Source organism: Strix aluco, chromosome 6 (genome assembly GCF_031877795.1).
Source record: "Strix aluco isolate bStrAlu1 chromosome 6, bStrAlu1.hap1, whole genome shotgun sequence".
Lineage (NCBI taxonomy): Eukaryota > Metazoa > Chordata > Aves > Strigiformes > Strigidae > Strix > Strix aluco.
In genome coordinates, this window is record NC_133936.1 from 19,030,614 (window position 1) to 19,049,803 (window position 19,190).

A 19,190-nucleotide genomic window follows, 5' to 3' on the forward strand; every position below is an offset into this window, starting at 1 on the left:
GCAAGGGGATGCGATTGCATCTGGTGAGATTCAAGCCAGTAGAAAGGGCAAAGTAGTGATGACATTGGACTATGCCATTGACCCGTACCATCTCAAATATCTTCCATATTACGTAACTAGAGATGTAGAAAGCTTTTTGATTTTGTCTAAACTCTTTCTCATTGACCAAGCCAGATTGATTTTGTCATGTCTGATCCAATTTAAGGGTCCAAGGAGAACAATCATGGGTGTCATTGTACGCAGCTGCAATGTGTGCCATTAACTCATGCCTCTTTTGCCAGATATTTCGCTCTGCTTGGCTAACCAAAATTCTTGCAGGAGGCAATGAGCTGCTACCCTGTATATATCTAAACTGGGAATAAGTACCTAGATCACCAGATGTGTGATAGCCTTCTGCTATGGAAACTCAGCTGATGGTTTGTGCAGTTAGCCCAGATGCTAGCATACATTTTCTAGGAAAAGGTATCCAAATGCTTCTCCCCACGTGCATAATTCAGATTTTGCTTGTTTTGGTGAATGTTTAACACTCCTCTCTCGCCTGGTATAGTCTGGATTTTGTTTCGTTTTGTTTTGGTTTGTTTTTTTTCTCCAGGCATCCAACTGGAAATGTACCCTTATCTTTCATTTAACGGGGAGGGAGCTGGGTGTTTCAGCCTGAATTTTTTCAAGCCTAGAGACAGCTTCACACAGAAATAGATGTGAGCATTGTGAGGTGTATTGCCATAGAAATCTGGGAGTGGGAAACTGTCTCTATCACAACTTTCCACATACTCCAGTAAATTCTTCAAAGAATATTCCAAGATGGGTGGTGTCCAGTGCAGACAGCATTTCTGAGTAGTGGGTATGCAGTTCATATCCAGAGCAGATGGTGGTCCATCTAAGTAACTTTTCTTGCATTTTTTGCCCTTAAGCCTTCAAAAAAGTAGTTCAGAATATTTCCAGGGTCACAATGGAACTGGAAGTGATTCTAGTGAATATTCACATTTAATTTGTCCAGGAGATCAGATAATGATATTTGTTGCTTTGAGCAATGATTTCTTAATGAGTGGATAGACTATAATGTTTCTTAGAGAGCGAGATCTCTCTCTCCTCTTATTAGAGGAGTAGTGGTAGCCCAGTTGGTAGTCTGGGCTATGAGCTCTGTGTGACAACCAAGGAAACCACTGGCTACTGCAGTGGGAAGGAGGTGTGTTAACCTGAAGTTCCTAAGGCCTTCCTTCACATGCCTCTGCTGATGTTCACGAAAGAAGGTTTTATCACTTAGCCATATTTCTGCTCTATGACTAAAGTGTTCCCCATCTTTGATTTGGGAATCTGGTGTCTCATCACTGGTCCCTGCAAACCAGGAACCATTTCAGTCATTCTTGTCCCTAGATAACCCACACTGCTTGGGCGGCTGCCAGTCTCACAGAATTTTAGTGTTAAAGCCTGTGTGGAGTGTGTGTGCGTGTGTTGCAGAGCTGCTTGTGCCTGGGAAGCTTTAGAAAGGGATGGTTAGAACTGGTAAACATGGAGTTTGAACTTTCTTCCTAGCATGACAAGAGATGGAAGATTGCTGGGCTACAGCAAGGGCAGCAGGGAAATGCACGTGAGGACCAAACTCACATGCACATACTCACCTTTTAGAGTGTAAATGGTTATAAGATATTTAGCTGAAGTCCAGGGACTACAACAGACTGATGACAAGCAGGAAATCCAGGCTGCTTTGAGCCCCTCGCAGCAATAGAATCCCTTTTCTCTTCAGTCCTCATGTATCCTGAAGGGCTGAGTATGTCTGTCTGTTTTCACTTGCTCCTTGACCTGCACAAACAAATTCTTTTGGAAAAACAATATAGGTGGTAAATTGTGGCAAACAAAATGTGTTTGTATTTTTCCAAAACACTGGATGAGGTCTAATGTAATTTTTTTGAACAATTCTGTCCTATAAACTGAAACTTGGCTAAAGAGCTGTATGTGGCATGTTGGTAAACAGCAGTGTCTCTGCTAGGGCACTGGTTGGTGACGGGTCTGAATATTGTGGGAAGAAAGAAATGACTAAGAATGGCAATCTTTGTATCTCTATTTCTTTATGTCTGAGAAGGAAAACTGAAAGGAGTTGGGAAGCAGTTGAGCCATCATGTTTGGTTGTAGAAGTTATTTTATATTCAACATGGTTGGGATTAGAGATCTCTGTCCTGGTAGAGGAGAGCAGTTCTATTGATTCTAAAGAATATATTACTCCAAGACTGTCCTGGTCTGTTCCACCCTTGCTGCTATGCTGAATGGCTGCTCAGCCCCTGGCTGCTCCAAGGTTGCCATTGCCCTGCCATTTCATTCTTCAGATGAGTTGCTTGACGTTCTTTCCCATGCTCAGATGGTAGCAAAGCCATTTCATTGCTCCCTTGGAGACCCCTCTTGCAACTCTGCTTTGTGACAGTGCCTCCAGAAAGCCTGTCCCTAGGAAAGCAGATGCCAAGGTGAGGCCGTGCAAAGTAGTGGTGCTTCCTGGTGGTCCCTTCCCTGCTGCCTGTATCCAGCTGTTCTGTCTTGGTTCTGGATTACAGACTGCTTTGTCTGCATTTGTGTTTTAGCTGGTGATAGGTAACACAGGCCTGGAATACTTGGGTTGATGAATAAAAGAGCCCTTATTTTTCCAGAGGCTTTCAGGTAAGGGTGAAGTGAAGCTACCAGCTAAGGGGCACAGAGTATAGGTCAGTCCTGGAGAGGAGGTTCCCTGTCTGCCCTTGCTGCCACTTTTGCTGTACAGGTGCAGCTCTGGGTACCCACATCGCAATTCCCAGAAATAACCTTGGCTTATGGAGTCAGGAGTAGCTACTGAAAAAGGTGTGACAGGCCAATGGGGATGTAACCTAGGAAGAAGTATAAGGGGTGGGTGAAGAGCAAGGCTTATAGAAGGGGGAATACTTCCTGCAAAATGAATGGAAGGATAATTATATCCCTAGCAATTGTTTGGAGGAGGAAGGAAAAGACTCTGTGAATTAGTGCAGGGGATTGTGAAGCTTGGGAAAGGAAATGGAGGAGGAAGGGCAGGATGATCTTTGTGTTTTTCATTAAGAATAGAGCAGCTGCTGTGCTGGCAATTGTCAAATTAATGTTTATATGAGGTATTAATATATATAAGGCAGGTTTTATCCGGTGGCATGGCAGAGATGAGGGCTTGGATGCAAACAAGCAGTGTGACGATGGAAGAGCTTGTGCTAAGGTGCCCTTGTCTTCACTGGGGATGTGCTGGGATGGAGCAGCAGCTTCGGTGCTCCTTTCCTCAGTGCACCTGCACCTTCTGCCATACTTGCCCATACCCACAACACAGATTTCCACGGCTGTTTAACACACCAATCCTTGCTTTTTGAAAGCATTCATTTCCACATTTTAAACTACTGTTTTGCAGGGCCTGTTTGAAGGAGAAGGTTTCTGTGGACTATTTGGCATCCAGGTCACAGTGACCCACTTCCTGCTTTCCCAGTGTTGTCTCCAAGAATCATATGATTCCACTTATGTACACATGGGTACACACGCAGTTACTTTTGTGTCTGCTGATCTACACGTAACCTTAACATGTTCACTGTTGCACCCAACGGTGCACACAGGCATTGAGGTTGTGTGAAGAACACTGTGGTGCTGCACTGTGGTTTAAAACTTGGCCAGTGTCTAATATGAGCAGATATGATAGAAATAACCTTGTATGTTTTGTCCAATCATTCCTTCCTCAGATGAAAGTGATCTCATGTTTTCAAAAAGTGACTATGAATTATGACAAAGAAACGGCTACCTTCCAAGTTATTTCCACAAGGCATCAAAAATATTTCTGGGTTTGAATGCATTTTCCTCTTCCTTGTCATCTATGGGAGTCTAAAAAAACCCCTCAAAATGCCAATAGCTTATAACTAGATATTGGTATGTTCTTTGAGATTAACCCCTTACTCTCAAGCATATATAGAAAACCCTATAGGATTAGGGTTGGGTCTTGTTGAACACTACAATGCTCTGAAGTTTTGGGTTTTTTCCCCCTCCTTACTGGCACAGCAAAGTCTGTGCTTGGTAGGGAAGTACTGATGGACTGAGTATTTTTGCAATTTGATGAAGAGAAGGGATGGAGACAGTGTTTTGCTGGTTGCATTCCTGGAATGGGTGACTGCTGCTTGGTTCTGGAATGTAATGGAAAGAGCAATCCCTGCTTCAAAGAAGTCCTTAAAAGACTGTTGAGTTGACAGAGGGAGTGGATGTACCAGTTGCAGGGAAGGATGCCAGCTTCATGGTTGGCAGTACCTTGATAATGAACCTTCTTTTAAGGCTACCTATGATTACTTAGTCATTACAAAGCAGCTCATTTCTTAAGGCCATCTTAATGACAATGGCTCCCCAGGAGAAATTCGAGTCCAGGGAAGCCACTGGCTATGGGTACTAACTCAGGGAGAGGTTTCAGTACTTGGTGGTCATTGCAGGGGGAAAAAAGAACCTAAATAAGTGATGAGGCCAAAAGCAGTGATGAAAGGGAAGGTATACAGAGACATAAGGGCAGGTGAGTGGGGAGGGGAAGAGTTTGTGCAGAACACTGTTCAAATCTCTGAACATCCCTCTGGCCTCAGCATAGCCACATGGATCCAGTAAATTTGTAAGGGGTTTTTACTGATTAATGTAGTTCTGCAGACTGATGAGTGTCAGCTCACAGCCTGTGTTCATGGCAGTGCTTTAACAAGTGGGTCAGCGCTTGCCTAGCGTAGTCCATTCTGCTGCTGGCCCTGGCAGGGATTTAGCCAATGTCAGGCAGCAGGTCACACGAGCATGGCCATATGGCAGTTGCTGCTGTGACTGCAGCTTCTAAGGACATACCTTAGCCAACTTATTCTAGGCTGGGTACTGCTAGCAGCGTACCCACAGTGCTGTGGACCTCCATGCAGGCTGCAGTCCATCTCAAAGAGCAAAGCATTTATTTCAGCAATTTGTGCTGAACCCTGTGCTAACATAATGCAAGCCAGCTGCTTTAAAGTAGCTCAGATATGTCAGCACAATACCTGTAAACATGCCCTTATCTTGCTTGTATCTCAGTCCTTTTGTCTCTAAGATAGCGCTGTCATCCCTCACACAAGCATTTAGCACTGAGCAGAGGTTTGAAATACGGGTGATGGAAGATGCTTGAGAATTAAAATACTGGACACTGAAGTGCAACCAGTAATACTTGGAGACCTCTCCCATGGGGGCTGAGTTCCCCCCAATGCATGGCTGCACTGCTGAACCTCTTCAGCGTGAAAGCATCTCTGCTTCAAAGTTCCTGGAGGCTGGTGGAGGGTTTCAGCTCCCGTGGACTGAGGGTACGCTCAGTTTTGCACTTCGAGAGGGCTTTTAGCTTTCCAACTGTCTTCCATTATTAGCACTGCTGTTAAGATTGCTTCCTGGACTCTAGAAATCGAAATGCTCCTCCCTTTCCTTGAAATGCGGAGGAGTTTTTTTGCAAAATATTTAATCACACACGTAGGTATCAGTGCCTGCTGCAGGGAGGTACTGGATTGTGCAGGGAAAGCTGTCAGCTGGGAAAGAGTTAATCACAGGCGCAAGCCCAGGCTCTCCTCCTCCTCCCTCCTCTTTCCCTCCTTCCTCTGCTCCCTCCCTCTCTCTCTTTTAAGTCTTGACCACAGAGTGAGGGAGGCGGGGGTTGGGCACCGAGTTCGGCTCTTGTCGCTGCTGCAAAACTTTTTCCCGGTGCTGTGAGTGCGGGCACCCGGGGCGAGGCGCCGGGGCTGGCGCGCTGGGCACGGGGCGCGCTCTGCGCTGCTCGCCCGGGGATGAAACCTCCCGGCTTTCCCGGGGACTGACTTCTTTCCTCTCTTTGTGTTTATTGAAACTCCTCCCCGTGGCGTCAGGTTTTCCTGAAGGAAGCTCTTGAGCAGAAGCTGGAGAAGGATCGGGAAGAGGAGTTGAGGAAAGCAGCTATAGTCATCCGGGCCCACGTCTTGGGCTACATGGCAAGGTCAGTGCTGGGGGCTGCCCCACCATCCCTGTGCTTGGGTGCCTGGGTTGCCCCGAACCCCTGCTTTGCTCTAGTCCCCTTGCATCCCTCCCTTCTTCCCCTTCTGTATTGTAAGGGAGAGTTGCAGTATCTGCCCTCCCTGCTGGCATCAGTCCTGCTGAAACCTTTCTCCACCTTTGCCACCTCTTCTTCAGTTCTGTGCACGCTTGCACTCTCCCTCAACCCTGCTCAACAGGCTTCTGGAAGGACCTCTGTACCCATGGCTTGCCTCCGATGACACCTTTTCCTTGCCTTCAGGGCTCTCCTGGCTGGGCCCCACCTACGCTTTGGGTCCCCTCCTTTTCCTTATACCTGTCAACTCTGTTTTCTGCTCCCCCTGCAAATTGCTTCTTCCTCACTTGCAGCTCTGGCTTTGCTCACCCTCTTTCCTCGCCCTGCCTGTTTGCCTCGTGATCTCCCTCTCCTTTTAATTAACTCTTCAGAATTGGTTTTTGGCCAGCTTTGCACCAGTAATCTCCTCTTGCCGCTCCCTTTTGCACCTGACCAGAGGAGGGTTGGGAGAACCAACTGCAGACAAACTGCCCCTCCTTTGCCCCTCGCAGTCCGTGTAACAGCTGACTCCTTAATGGCTGTGGCATGCAGAGTTAATCCCAGTAAGATGCTCTTTCCTGGCTGGTCTCTGCTCCAGACACCTGTCAGTCAGGGGTGTGAGGAGGTGAAATCCCTGGCCAGCAGAGCTGTTCCAGGAGGCACTCTTCTTACAGCTCCAGTTACACCAGGTAGCTCATTTTGTGTTGGGAGATGTGTGCAAGGGTTGTACCCTGCCTTGCCAGCATGGAGTATCAGCAAAACACATATGTGGTCTCAGGGGCTTTTATTCATTTATTTATTTCCCTCTAGGAAAACAAATGAGCTAGCTCTATTGTTTGTACATGAGGTTGCAAGTTCTTTGTGTCAGGGCCTCTACTCTATTTTACTTTGTGTCTAGCATTTGGAGAGGAGGGTAGGGATTAGCACAGGAAAATTGATTTTCTGGGAAATATCACTGCAGGCAAACTGGATTACTGCTTTTCTGAGTGCCTGGGAAGGTAGCTGCTGCCCTCAGGGCTGTGATGGAGACAATGTTGCAATAGTGTTCCTTTTAGCTAGAAACAATGTGATCTTCCAGTCTCCACAGATCTGAATTGCTGCTCCCACATGTTGCTCTTCTGAGTCTCATCCTTTAAGAACAAGCTGTGCTTCTGCAGCCAGAGTGGAAATCCTCACAAGCAGCTGGAGGTAGCTGGACTTTGCAGGAGAGGAGAGCAGGGAGTGAGAAAAGGTAGGGAGGGAGACTGGAAAACTTTTCTGTGAAGAGTTTCCAGTTGCACTGCACCTGTATTGGAGAAGGTCCAGCAAGAGGGAGCTCATCTGGGCAGGTGCTGCTGGTCTGTGCAGAGTTGGACAGAGGTCAGGAGTACCAGTGTGCGCTGCTTTAAGCTTGATACCATTTCTGTTAGTTTTGCAAGGACAAGTGTATTTAAATTCATTTGGTCTCATGCAAAGTAGGTTGGCGAAGAACGGTACATACACCCCAGGAAGGATTTTCCTGTTTTTTCCCCCTTTGTGAACTTGTTCTGTGAGCCTGGAGAACCAGTCCTAAGGGTGAGAATGTTTTATTTGCTCTCATTCCCTGCAGCCTAGTATCTGACTGATCACTAAAACGTGAGACAAGAAAATCAAGCCCATTCAAATGACCCATTTTTGTAGCTAATCTGTGGTACTCTGAGCTGCAGGTAACAGCTTCACCAGCTAAAATACACATAACTGTTCCCAGGCTTGCAGGATCCATGTACAAATTCGGCCGTGTCCCTGGATTCTGCAAGATCTTATTGCTCAGGGGAAGAAGACAGTAGGAAATGACTTCATGGCTCTGTGTTCTCTAGTCCTTGGAGGCGTAACTGCTAACTACAGCTCATGGACGGAATAATTAACTAAATTCCAAACGCAGCATTGGAGCTTTGCAGCCTCCCTGCCTTCTCTTGTGGTATATGGTGAGGATGTCTCCCAACTCCTTGGCATGGGCTGCAGGTTGAATTTCTTTGGACAGTGTAAGAGGGTGAGTGGAAGGCTGAACAAGGGGAATGAAATTCACGGCCTGTGTGCAGCAATTCCAGCTGAAGGGCGTCTTCAAGCTTGGCTGCGGTCATGAGGAATGAGGGGGCACTTCAGCCTGGCAGATTAGCAGGCAGAGCTGGCCTGTAGCTGGGCAGGGCTTGGCACATGTTGCACTAGAGAGAGTTTCTGGCAGATGCATTTTGTAAAAGTCAGAGTGCCCTTTTTGATGCACTTATATCTGCCTTGGCAGAGAGTGTGTGTGCAGCTGTTCACACCCCATGTGCAGGGCACAGGGAGGACAGTGGGATCAGGGGTGAGGGGACTGCAGCCTAGGAGCAATTAATCTAAAACCTCCCACTTCTTATCACCTCTTCCCTTTCCTCCTCTTTTCTCTGTGCTTCCTCCCTTTGACTTAATACTTACGGAAAAGAGCATGACCTCTGCACACTACTGCTATTAGCATCCCTCCCCTGATTTTCTTGACTAGACTGACGTATCTGATGTGCAGGGAGGTGGCAAGCTGTCAGCATGGGTCCCTGTTGCCATTTGAAGGGGATTTGATTGCCAGGAAGGGGATTTTGAGGTGTGTCTTTTCCTCAGGGGGTTGCAGAAGGTCTGTGGGAAGGATATGTGAGAATACTGTGCTATTTCCAGCACGCTTTCTAGGAGTGTAAGACCTCACAGGATTACTGTAGCCTGCTGGCCCAAGATCCTGTGTAACAGCCACATAGAATTTCCCTCTGCAAATTCTGGTTTGGAGTGAAGAAGGTTTTGATTTGAATAGTACCAATGATCATTTCCCTACAGCAAGGTATTAAGGTGTCTAAATATATTCAGTAACTTTAAAAAAATCTCCACTTATTTCCAGCCTGAATAGACTTCAGCTTCAGGTCAATTAAATCTTGTTATGTCCCCTGGTGAATAAGTAGAAATGCCACTCAGAAATGTGAGTACTTTGAGTGGGATCAAGCCTTTCCTTAGCTTTGTCTTTCTTAAGGTCATAGAACAAGTGCTCTCTTTCTATAAGCCAGAATTTCTGTTTCCAATCCTGCTTCCTCAGAAACCACTTGAGGGTCCGACACTGTTGCTGAAATGGAGGTGCTAACACTGAACACGGGATAAAAGCAGCAGTGCAGTCCCCCTCTGTGCAGTATTTCTCCTTGAAGGTATAAGAGTCCCAGTAGTATATTTTTCTATAGCATTGTGATGGGAGTTTGCCTCCACCTAATGATCCCTGTGTCCCCAAAATCCTTCTGTGACTTTGCTGCTTCCTAACATAGTCCCACATAGGTGTGTTTGGCCTTTGATTCTTCAATACAAGACCTTATGTTTGGCTCTTTTGGATTGTTTAATGTTTGCTTCAATCTAGTTTACAAACTGATCCAGATTACGGTGTAATAATAACTCTTTTGTTACTTGCCCAGGTTGTGTATCATGTACGAACTTCTACCAGTGACTTTTTTTTCAGGTCCTTGATAAAAATAGTCTGTAATGCAGAGGCAAGAACTGACTTTTCTAGAATGTCACTAGACTACAGAAATACTGAATGACGATTTTCTTCTTTTGGGGCCCTACCATATTTTTTGGTTTCAAAGTGCTGCAAAGTTGATTTTGATATCATTGTTTAAGCAAAATGTTGTGCAATATAAGTATATGTTTATGGGAGCCTGTTACAACGTTACATTCAGCAATCAATATTGTGGTATCGCTGTGTTTTCCCCCAAACAATATGAGATCAATGTGACCAGATCTTTTTTTGTCCTGTTTTTGCTTTTCCTGGAGTAATCTGCTTTTGGGCACTTAAAAGATGGGGCAATATGGGACTTTGTTCTCATATAGTAAGGCCATTTGTATGTTTCTATTATAATAAATCCCCACAGAGTGATTACGCTAATTGCACAGTGAATGTGTGTATGTGCAATGCAGGGAGACTTTGGGCCAGTGGACCTTCTCTTTCCACGTGCCAAATATCTGTCCTTTATCCTCTGAGGATCTTCGTGAAAGTAGGTGCCGACAGAAACAGACCAGTGGTAGATATAGGAGTGAGAAAAGTGAGGAGAATATGATTTATGGGTAGTGGCAGTAGAGGAACAGAAATTGTGTCATTGCTGAGCAATATTTTTCCAAATTAATTTTTCTGTGGATGTAGTAAGGTTGGTCAATGTACCAGGGCATGAGAAATGCAAAGCATGTATTACTTCATGGTGCATTAAGTGTCTGGTTCTGTTTTTAGGAAGAAGTATCAAAAGGTGCTAGCCAGTGTTGTTATAATCCAAAAGAACTACCGAGCATACTTCTGGAAGAAGAGCCTGCTGCGACTGAAGGCCTCTGCAGTCACCCTGCAGAAGCACTGGCGTGGCCGCCTGGCTCGCAGCCTCTACCAGCACCTGCTGCAGCAGGAACTCAGGCGGAAGCAGGAAGCGGAGGAGAGAAGGAAGCAAGAAGAGGAAGAACAGATCAGAAGAGAGGAAGAGGAAAGACAATGGCAAGAAGAGGAGGAGCGTAGGAGGAAACAGGAAGAGGAAGAGGTGAAGGAAAGGTACAAGATGGTATCTTGCACTCATAGTTCCCTGGCACTAAAGCTGCTGAGGTGTAAAAGTGGGTCTGAGGCACTGGTGTGATGGTAACACAGCAGTTGCATGAGACAGTGTCCCAGTGCCGGGAGGCAGAGTTGGGGTGGGCTGTGGGCAGCTTAGAATAGAAAAACAGCGTGGAAAAGGAGTGTCCTGCTTCCTTTAGGAAAGCTAATTCCTGGTGCATTTTTGCCTCTATTTAGTGTTTTTCTGCTTTGGAATGTACATGAAAGGAGGCAGTTTTCAGTAACTTGGCAGAAATGCATAGTTTTCTCATTGCCTTTGCAGTGGTAAAGGAAGTTTTATGCAGTCTTCCAATATCTGGAGGGATTAGCAGTGTGAGAAGGTGACAGTATCATGGGTCTTGGTGTGTTCAGTAAGCTGGGTCAGAGAGCAAGATGGGCAGCACACCTGTGCTGCTCCTGCAGTTCTTACACTCATGAGAATACACATGCTCTCTCTGTTCCTGCTGCTGTGTATCTCTCATCAGGGATATGGATGTGTTAAGAGATCAGGAGGGGAAAGGAAAAGCTAGTGTGACAAAAAGAGGCAATCTTGAGCAGTGACAGAACCCCTATTGAGAATCCTGCACCTCATGCATCATTTACTGTTCACTCCATGGTTACTTACATCCTATTCAAACTGTGTGTCTCTCTTGATAATCTTTTATTTTAAGAAGCACAGAACTTCGACTGTGAGATTATTATATAAATTTGAACAAATAATCCTGTGACATTTTAAGTTTTTGATAAATAGTTGGCTATGTTTCTTATAGGCTTTTGTTACATACTTGTCCTGAAGTTGGATCTTGGCAGACCAAAATGTGTGACAAGCATCACAAAATTCTAAAGTTAGAAGCATGTCACAAGGAAAAGAGATGGCCTGCAGTTTCACTGGGGACAGTAGGGTGATGTATCTGCTGGGACAAGACATGGAGTCAGTGACACCAGTGATGAACAGTTTGGTCAAGGAATTTGTTGAACAACACTAAAGGCTCCATTTTATCAACGTGTCAATTTTCAACAACAGCCTCATCAGCAACACGAAGCTGTGCAAGTTCAGAATGTCACTAACAGATTTGCAGATATCAAATGCTACAGACACTCTGTCAGGTCTAAAGTCCCCATTGTACCAAGTAGAGCTTGTCCCTACCTAGCTTTAGATAAAAGGACCTATTTAGCTTATTCGTTCTAGCGTGTTTCTGCCCCTGCCCTTTAGTTCCCAGCCCATGAAAGGTATGTTGAACCCAGCATCATTGTAAAGAAGCGTCAGTGTTTCTGGGAGTCGGGTGAACTACTCATTTTGCTTTCATGTTCTACTTGATGTCAAATGGCTTCATTCAGAGTGAGTAGCCAAAAAGGCAGTAGCAGACCAACTTGGCTAATTCCTGAACTTCCATTTGACCTCAGAAATGAGGTGGAAGTCCACAGAAATTGCAAATCAGCTAATCTACTGACAACAAGTGAAAAAAACCCAACACACATGCAGAGACAAAATTAGAAGGACCAAGATGCAACCTGAGCTGTAACAAACTAAAAGTTGACATGCAGTTATTGTGCATAAACTGTTAGTAAAAGGGAGACATGGAGCAATTTGGTCTATTGTTCAACAGGAAGAAAAAATTACAATGTTGAGAAGGCTGAGGTATTTGATCCTATTTTTATTTGTCTTCCCCAAAAGGCTTAACTGTTGGACACTAAATACAGTTAGCACAGATGTGCAAGAATTCAGAACCTACCAGGGAAATAAAAGGTTAGAGAATGCTCAGATAAATCAGATTACAGAGAAGTAATTTGGACTTGGGGAAATTAATGTTTGGGTACTTCAAGAACTGGCTGAAGCAGTTTGAATCAGTAGCTATTCTTTCTCCTCCTTTGTGGATAGCAATGGAGTTTCTATAAAACTGGAAAATTTCAGACATAATGACCCCTTTTTAAAATGGGAAGGGAAGAATGAGGGAATTATGGACCAGTCAGCCTAACCTCAGTTTCAGGAGGATAACTGGAACAAATAATCAAACAGTTGTAAATGCTTGATAAAGGAGTTAAGAACCAACGTGGATTTCTGAAAAACAAAGAGCATTAAAATGACCTGTTTCCTTCTGTGTTAGCTTATGACATGCCTCATATGGATAGGGAAAAGCCACAGAGGGTAGGTAACTTGGCTTTGGGTAGGCAGAGGGTAAGTAAGGGCTTTGACATGTTACGACAATACTCGTAAGACACTATAGGGAATGTAGTTCGGAAAAAAGTACATGAAGCAAGAGTAGGATTTGTGTTTTTGACTGCATTGTATTACTGCACTTTAATGAGTAAACAGTAGTAGTTTCTTGTTAAATAGGAGGGAACCTTGAATGGGATTCTTCCATGGTCTGTGCTGGATATGGTACTAGTGCACAGTGAGTTGGATAAGGAGATACGAATATTCTTACTAAATTTGCAGATAAAACCATCTGGTGAGGGACTGTAAGTATATAGCTAGACAGGATTACAATTCAAATAATTCTGGCAAATTAAAGAAATGGTCTGAAAAACATAGGATAACTTTCAATACAGACATATGCAGATCTACAGTTAGGAATAATCAAATGCACAGAGAGAGAAGGAGGGATGCCTGCTTCAACAGCAGGAAGAAGGTCTGGAGGCTAAGTTGAGCATTAGTCACCAGTGTCATGCTGTGTGAGAGGAGAAAGCAAATGCTGTCTATAAACAGGATTGTTTCTATAAGATGTGGAGGTTGATTCTTCTGTTCCGCTTGGCACTGGTAAGGCTTCAGTTGGAGTACTGTCCCTAGTTTTGGGTATCACATTTCAGGAAGAGTGTGGATCAGTTGGAGATGGATGGAAAATATCAGAGGTCTAAAAAATGTGAGGAACAGTTACAGGAATTAGTGTGTAGATTGTAGGTGGTATTTGTGATTTGTTTTAAAATGGCCCTGCTTCTTGAACAGAGCTTCTTCTCTTTAAGGCAGTTGTTTAACTCATGACTACTGTTAGAGAGCTTTCAGTAGACTTGGAACCATCTGGATCTCACTTATGTCAGCTTTCATTTATAAACATTTCCCTGATTTTTTTCTTTTTTTTTTTTTTTTTTGAGAGAGAGTGCGGAAGAGTGAGAGCTTTAAGGACTTTGTGACTTGCAGCTGCAATTTAGAATTTGGCCGGGAAAAGCTGCAGGGCCTGGGAAATAAATATTGTTGCCCTCCTGTTCTGCTTGAATTATAGATTTGAAAGCTACCACTGCCAGTCTGAATTGAGCTGCACATTGGTTGCTACAGGCAGACTCTTCCATCCAGCCACATCCTATTGCTGCTCCCTATGTGGGACCCTGACATTTGTCTGTCTACTCTTTGAATTGCTTGTAGCGTGCTTGATATGGAGAAACTGGCCACAGTGACAGCTTTCCCTTGGAGTACAGCCTTTTTGATCTGGGTGGAGATGCAGCACCATGGGATAATTTTTTTCCTCTACTCATGTTTACTAACAAACTCTGACTCTTACAGCCTTTACTAGTAAACTAGGTTTTGCATGCCACTGAGAAGTTATGCAATCTGGAGCACCCAGGTCTTCAGAATCAAAAGTTCTCAGCTTAGTCATCTAACAAAGTACAAAAATTTCATAACTTTTTGGGGGCTTTAATACAGTAAAAGCAAAACAAAACATAAATTTAATGCTTGTATTGCAATAATTCTGTTCTGTTTAAAAAAAAACCAAATACAGTTTCCTGATATCTGTAAATTATGTATGTACAATTTCATTTAACATCCATGGGTGTATAGTACTTCAGAAGATCCTGTTTACATTTATCATGGGTCTAAACTGATCTCTTTCTGTCACTGTTTCCACTGTCCTCCTTAGTGTGTTCCAACTAATCCAGTTTCCTGATTGATCTGAAAGTTAAGTGCATGGGGAAAATCTGTTGTATCCACAAAGGTCATGCCAACCACAGAGAATTGGATTTTTACTAAATTACAAAAGCTTTTAAATCAGTCTTACAACAGGTACCTTATTTTAACCTTATCCATGGAGGGATGATGTGTCCATGTAATTCTGAAACCCTCATGTGGGAGAACCGGATCTATCTCTGACTATCATGTCTTGTTTTTTAACAGAGAAAAGGAGCAACTGAATGTGCTACTCCAGGTGGCTCAGGTAAGTTTAAGTTACTCTTTTCACATGTTTTCTCTTGAGTATCTGTGAAGGGTCCTTCATTGCCTGTGCTTTGCCTGGAGTTAATATTGCTATTGTGGCAACATTATTTAAAAAATGGGCTTTGTTCACTCAAAACCTGCAGGTGTTTGGCTTTGGCAGAGGTGCATAGAGTTAACAAGGTAGGGTTTTTTCCAAGGCACATGTACCAGCTTGCATAGTCCCTATTTGAAAATTTCTGTCTTGAACATGGGGCATCCTTTTTTATCTCCGCTGCTTGAGTTTATTACATGACCTTGTGATACGCTACACTGTAACAGTCTGTTTTGCTGGACTGTTGCCTGTAACAGCCAAAATAAAAGTGCAGCAGGCTGCTGTCATGGCTAAAGTAACCCCCTTGTAACTGATCTAATTATTGGTACTTGATATATCAAAGAACAGACCACCTACCCTGAGGTGTGTGTAAACAGCTGTGTATCTTCCTATTTCTTTTCCCAGAACACTTGTTCCCCAGTTTCAGGCCATCTCTGTTCAGGAGAGATGACACATTAGAGTATAGAAATGCATTTGTCCACAAGAATCAAGTAGAGAACAAGCAACAGGGTAACTGTAAAGGAAACAAGGATTGTGGCTTAAATGGGCCAGTTCATTGGCTGCATTGTCATACTCCTATCAGGAAGTACATGAAATCCTTTTGGAATTTATTTTTGCTTTTTCTTGTGTGTGTATGTTTTCAACATTCTCTGTGGAGGGGAGAGCGGCTTTATCTTATAGCTAAACATCAGTGAAAGTTATCAGTATCTTCTGTCTTCTAATTATTGTGTACTTGCTAGAAATTTCCTGTTAACTTCAGTGTGGAGAATAGAGGAAGACAGAGTCTTCAGCAGCCAGCCGTCATCCATCCAGTGATGCTAAAGAATGCCAAGAAATTCCGGGTGGAGTTTTGGTGGGGTGAGGTTGGAGTGGATACAGTCCTGCTTCATTGCATATATCCTTTCCAGACCTAGATTCTGATGGTCAGACTCCCAACTCAGGAAGCAATGAAATCCCCAAATCTTTTAATGAATTTCTGGGAAATCTTCAGCTCTTAAGCAGGCTATGCATATATGTATTTGTATATAGTTGCTTTCCCCTATATGTGTGTATGTGTGTGAGATAGTTCAAAAAGAGAGGACGGACTTTCAGAATGTTTTTTCCGAGTTGTTGTGTACAAAAAGCTGTAATATGAGCAGCAGAGAGGCTCTTCTAAAAATTCACTGATTCCAGTGAGCTTCTTTGTATGAAACAGAAAGGAGGTAGGCTGCAGGAAAAAAGGAGGTACCCGCAGATTCAGTAGTTCTACACTTAGCTTTTGGATGGTTGCAAGATGCTTCGAGTCATCTTTTTGCAGACAGGAAGTACAAGGCAAGCACAGGAGATAGGAAGAATGAGAGATCTAGGCAAGGAACACATATAGTCTGAAGAAACTGCTTTAACACTATTATAAATTCTTTAAGGTGGAAGCAGTAAAGACTGAGGAGGTAGATATTCCCCTGCAAGAAGAAGAGAGACGTCAGATGGAGGAGATCTTAAGACTGGAGAAGGAGATTGAGAAGTTGCAGCAACAGAAGGAGGATCACATGTCTATCATCTGTGAAAACACCAGGAATGAAATCAATCGGCAACGGGAAGAAGAGATCCAGAGGCTGGAAAAGGAGGCATCTAGAGTTGCCCAGGAGTTCTTGGAGCTGCTGGATTTTGGCAATCTGGATGAAAGTGTGCAGAATTTAGAGCGCTCACTTTCTAGTGAGGGGACACTCAACATTGACTGCAGCCTGGTGGCACCACTGGCTGAAGAAGAGGTGGATGAGGGTTTCCATGCTGATGATGAAGGACGGCCAACTTCCAGTCTGGTGGTCTTGAATCAGCATGGCACAAGAAACAATGATAACTACTCAGAGGAAGTTGTGGACACAAGCCTTTCACTTCTCCAAAGGGAAGTGAGAGAGGTTGTCCCTGCTCCAGGACAACCAGTGGAAAGAACCACTAGCCCCAAGGAGCAGAGTGCCCTATCTGACCCAGCAGAAAGCATGTACAGCACTGTCTCTGAGAAGCAGAGGAGTAACAGTGGAGAGGTGGGAGAGCCGATTTACACTTCCCCCCCAGATGTGGAATCTGACTATGACCATGAGGAGTTTGATGGCTGTGGAGATGCAGGTAGTGCCTCAGCTGAGCCTCTGAATGGTGAGGAAGGTCTGAGACACTCCCATGGTACCAGCCTGGACTCCAACCGTGGCAGCCTGGACTCGGTAAGAATCCTGCCCTTCACCTTTCCAGTCATTAGTGTGACTTCGGTGATATTTGTAACATCCTTCTCTTGTTACTGTATGCCTGCTTGCTCTCTGTATTGTTACTAATATATAGTAACATTTCATGTTATAAATATTACATGAAATACTAATATATCATATATATTATTTAATATATATTATGCATGAAATTACTAATATATAGTAACGTTACATCCATAATAATCTTGAAAAAAAGGGACGTTCATAGATAGGCTGAAGGCCAGAGAGCTTGTCCAGTGTCTACTGGTACACAAGCGAGCACGTATGTACCTAGGCTATTTTAGATTGTTTTCATCACCACATACTAAGGTAACACCCTTTAGGAAGACTGAAAGCAGGGAACTAGTATCTTGTAGATATATGTTCTGCCTTAGAGAGGTTTCACAGAAGTAGCCTGAGCTTCCAGTGGACACTCACAAAACAGAAAGGGAAAGGCTGGGGTTTGATTTATTTCCATCACTAAAGATTCTCTTTTCTAGTCCTGTTACTGTTCACAGTCAAGGGTTTCTTTTCAGCCGCTATGTATGAATTAAGCTATTTTAAGGCTAGAAAAAATTACTGTGCTCATCCGGGCTGCGTCCCAGTGCACACTACCAAGACCACTGAACCTTTTCATTCCTACTGCAGGGACAATGACAGGGTAGTAAAGCTGGGCTATTAGTCTCGCCTTTGAAGCATCTCAGTTTAGATCCCACAGTAGGCTCTGGACTCCTTAGTGCCCTCAGGCTAGCTGCTTGATAATGCGACAATAAATCCCTTCACAGAACAGGATGTCAGATAAGCCCACATGAGATTGTGAGGAGTTCAGGTGTGAAGCCAATGACAGCCATAAAAATACTTCAGATAAATGATGTCCCTGAGAATAGTGACTTGAACTACAAAATACCTTTTAGAAAAGGAATTTTTTTTTTTTTAAGGAATTCAGTTTACTACTTTGCTGTTCTTTTCAAATGGCAGATTGTGACCCTTCTTAAAAAGTTGCATGACTTTTCCTGTTTGCATTTCCCTAATGTCAGCCATCAGAGTTTTTTATGATGTGATCTGCTTCAGTAAAGTTATCTTCTCGGTGGGCAGGTACTCACAGATCACTGTCAGGTAATCTTCAAGTCATGAATCAGTCTGTCACAGCTTAGGCCGGTTTTTACCATTCTTCTTAAAATGTAAATAGAAGTGGAGGGTTTTATTTGGCTCCTCAGTGACTAAGACTCATGAAAAATCCAGCTGATACTATGTCATGGCATGAGCCACAGGAAGAGATAATTGCAGCTGGGTCAAGATCCCATCAGTAGCTGCTGATCCACGAGTACCTGCTTTTTGAAACTTAATGGCAAGAGAGGAAGAATAAATGAGTAGACCAGGAATGAAATAAAAGAGGAGTTCAGAGGGGTCACAGGGAGAGGACAGAAGAAGAAAATGAAAAGAACATTCATTTGAGGAAGGAAAAGGTCTGAGGAGCTGCCTTCATTAGTATTAAATTAATAAAGCTGATCAAAGGAAGTTGTATTTGAGGTAAAGGAAATGATAGGGTAATTTGGGATTTCGTGTGTGAAGTACTTTCCTATGGCTGAGGGCCATTATCTAGTTGGAGAATGGGGATGAGTAAATACAGTACTACTATTTCAGTAATTTAACTCTTTGTTTTTAGGGTTCATTTATCCTGGAACATGCTTTTTTTCCTAATCAACCCAAAGCAAGGCATTTCCTTGCTGGGGTTAGATCAGTCTGCCGGAAAAATCAGAAAGCTTCTCCAAAATGAAAGATTTTCTCTTAATCCCATTAAATTAGATTTTGGACTGTGGGCTCTGCCTTGAAGCAGGGAGGTTTGTTACTGCAGGTAACAGGAGTTTTCTAGCCATGTCCACTGCCAAATGTCATTCTCCTTTCTGGTATGAAAATTCCATGCTCTGGAGACTCTTGCTTTAGGCATTAATGGATAAGCTGTCAAACCTCTAGTTTCACTGTATTGCTTTTTTTTGGTAAAGGGAGTATGTGTAGTTTTGCACCTTCTGATCATGTGACTTCTCTAGCCTTGTTAATTTGCTCCAGTCCTCCTGTGGCCATTAGAACCCAAGTAGCCT

At 43.7% G+C, this 19,190-nt stretch overlaps 1 protein-coding gene across 1 annotated transcript in view; it reads left to right on the forward strand.

The window, feature by feature from the left end:
* The window catches only part of LOC141925211 (unconventional myosin-X-like), a 97,508-nt gene that overhangs the window by 54,223 nt on the left and 24,095 nt on the right, over positions 1-19,190 (forward strand). Inside the window, exons 22-25 of the mRNA XM_074828949.1 lie at positions 5,859-5,965; positions 10,296-10,601; positions 14,746-14,785; positions 16,279-17,070. Of these exons, the coding sequence (XP_074685050.1) occupies positions 5,859-5,965; positions 10,296-10,601; positions 14,746-14,785; positions 16,279-17,070 (1,245 nt within the window). The remainder of the gene's footprint in view (positions 1-5,858; positions 5,966-10,295; positions 10,602-14,745; positions 14,786-16,278; positions 17,071-19,190) is intronic.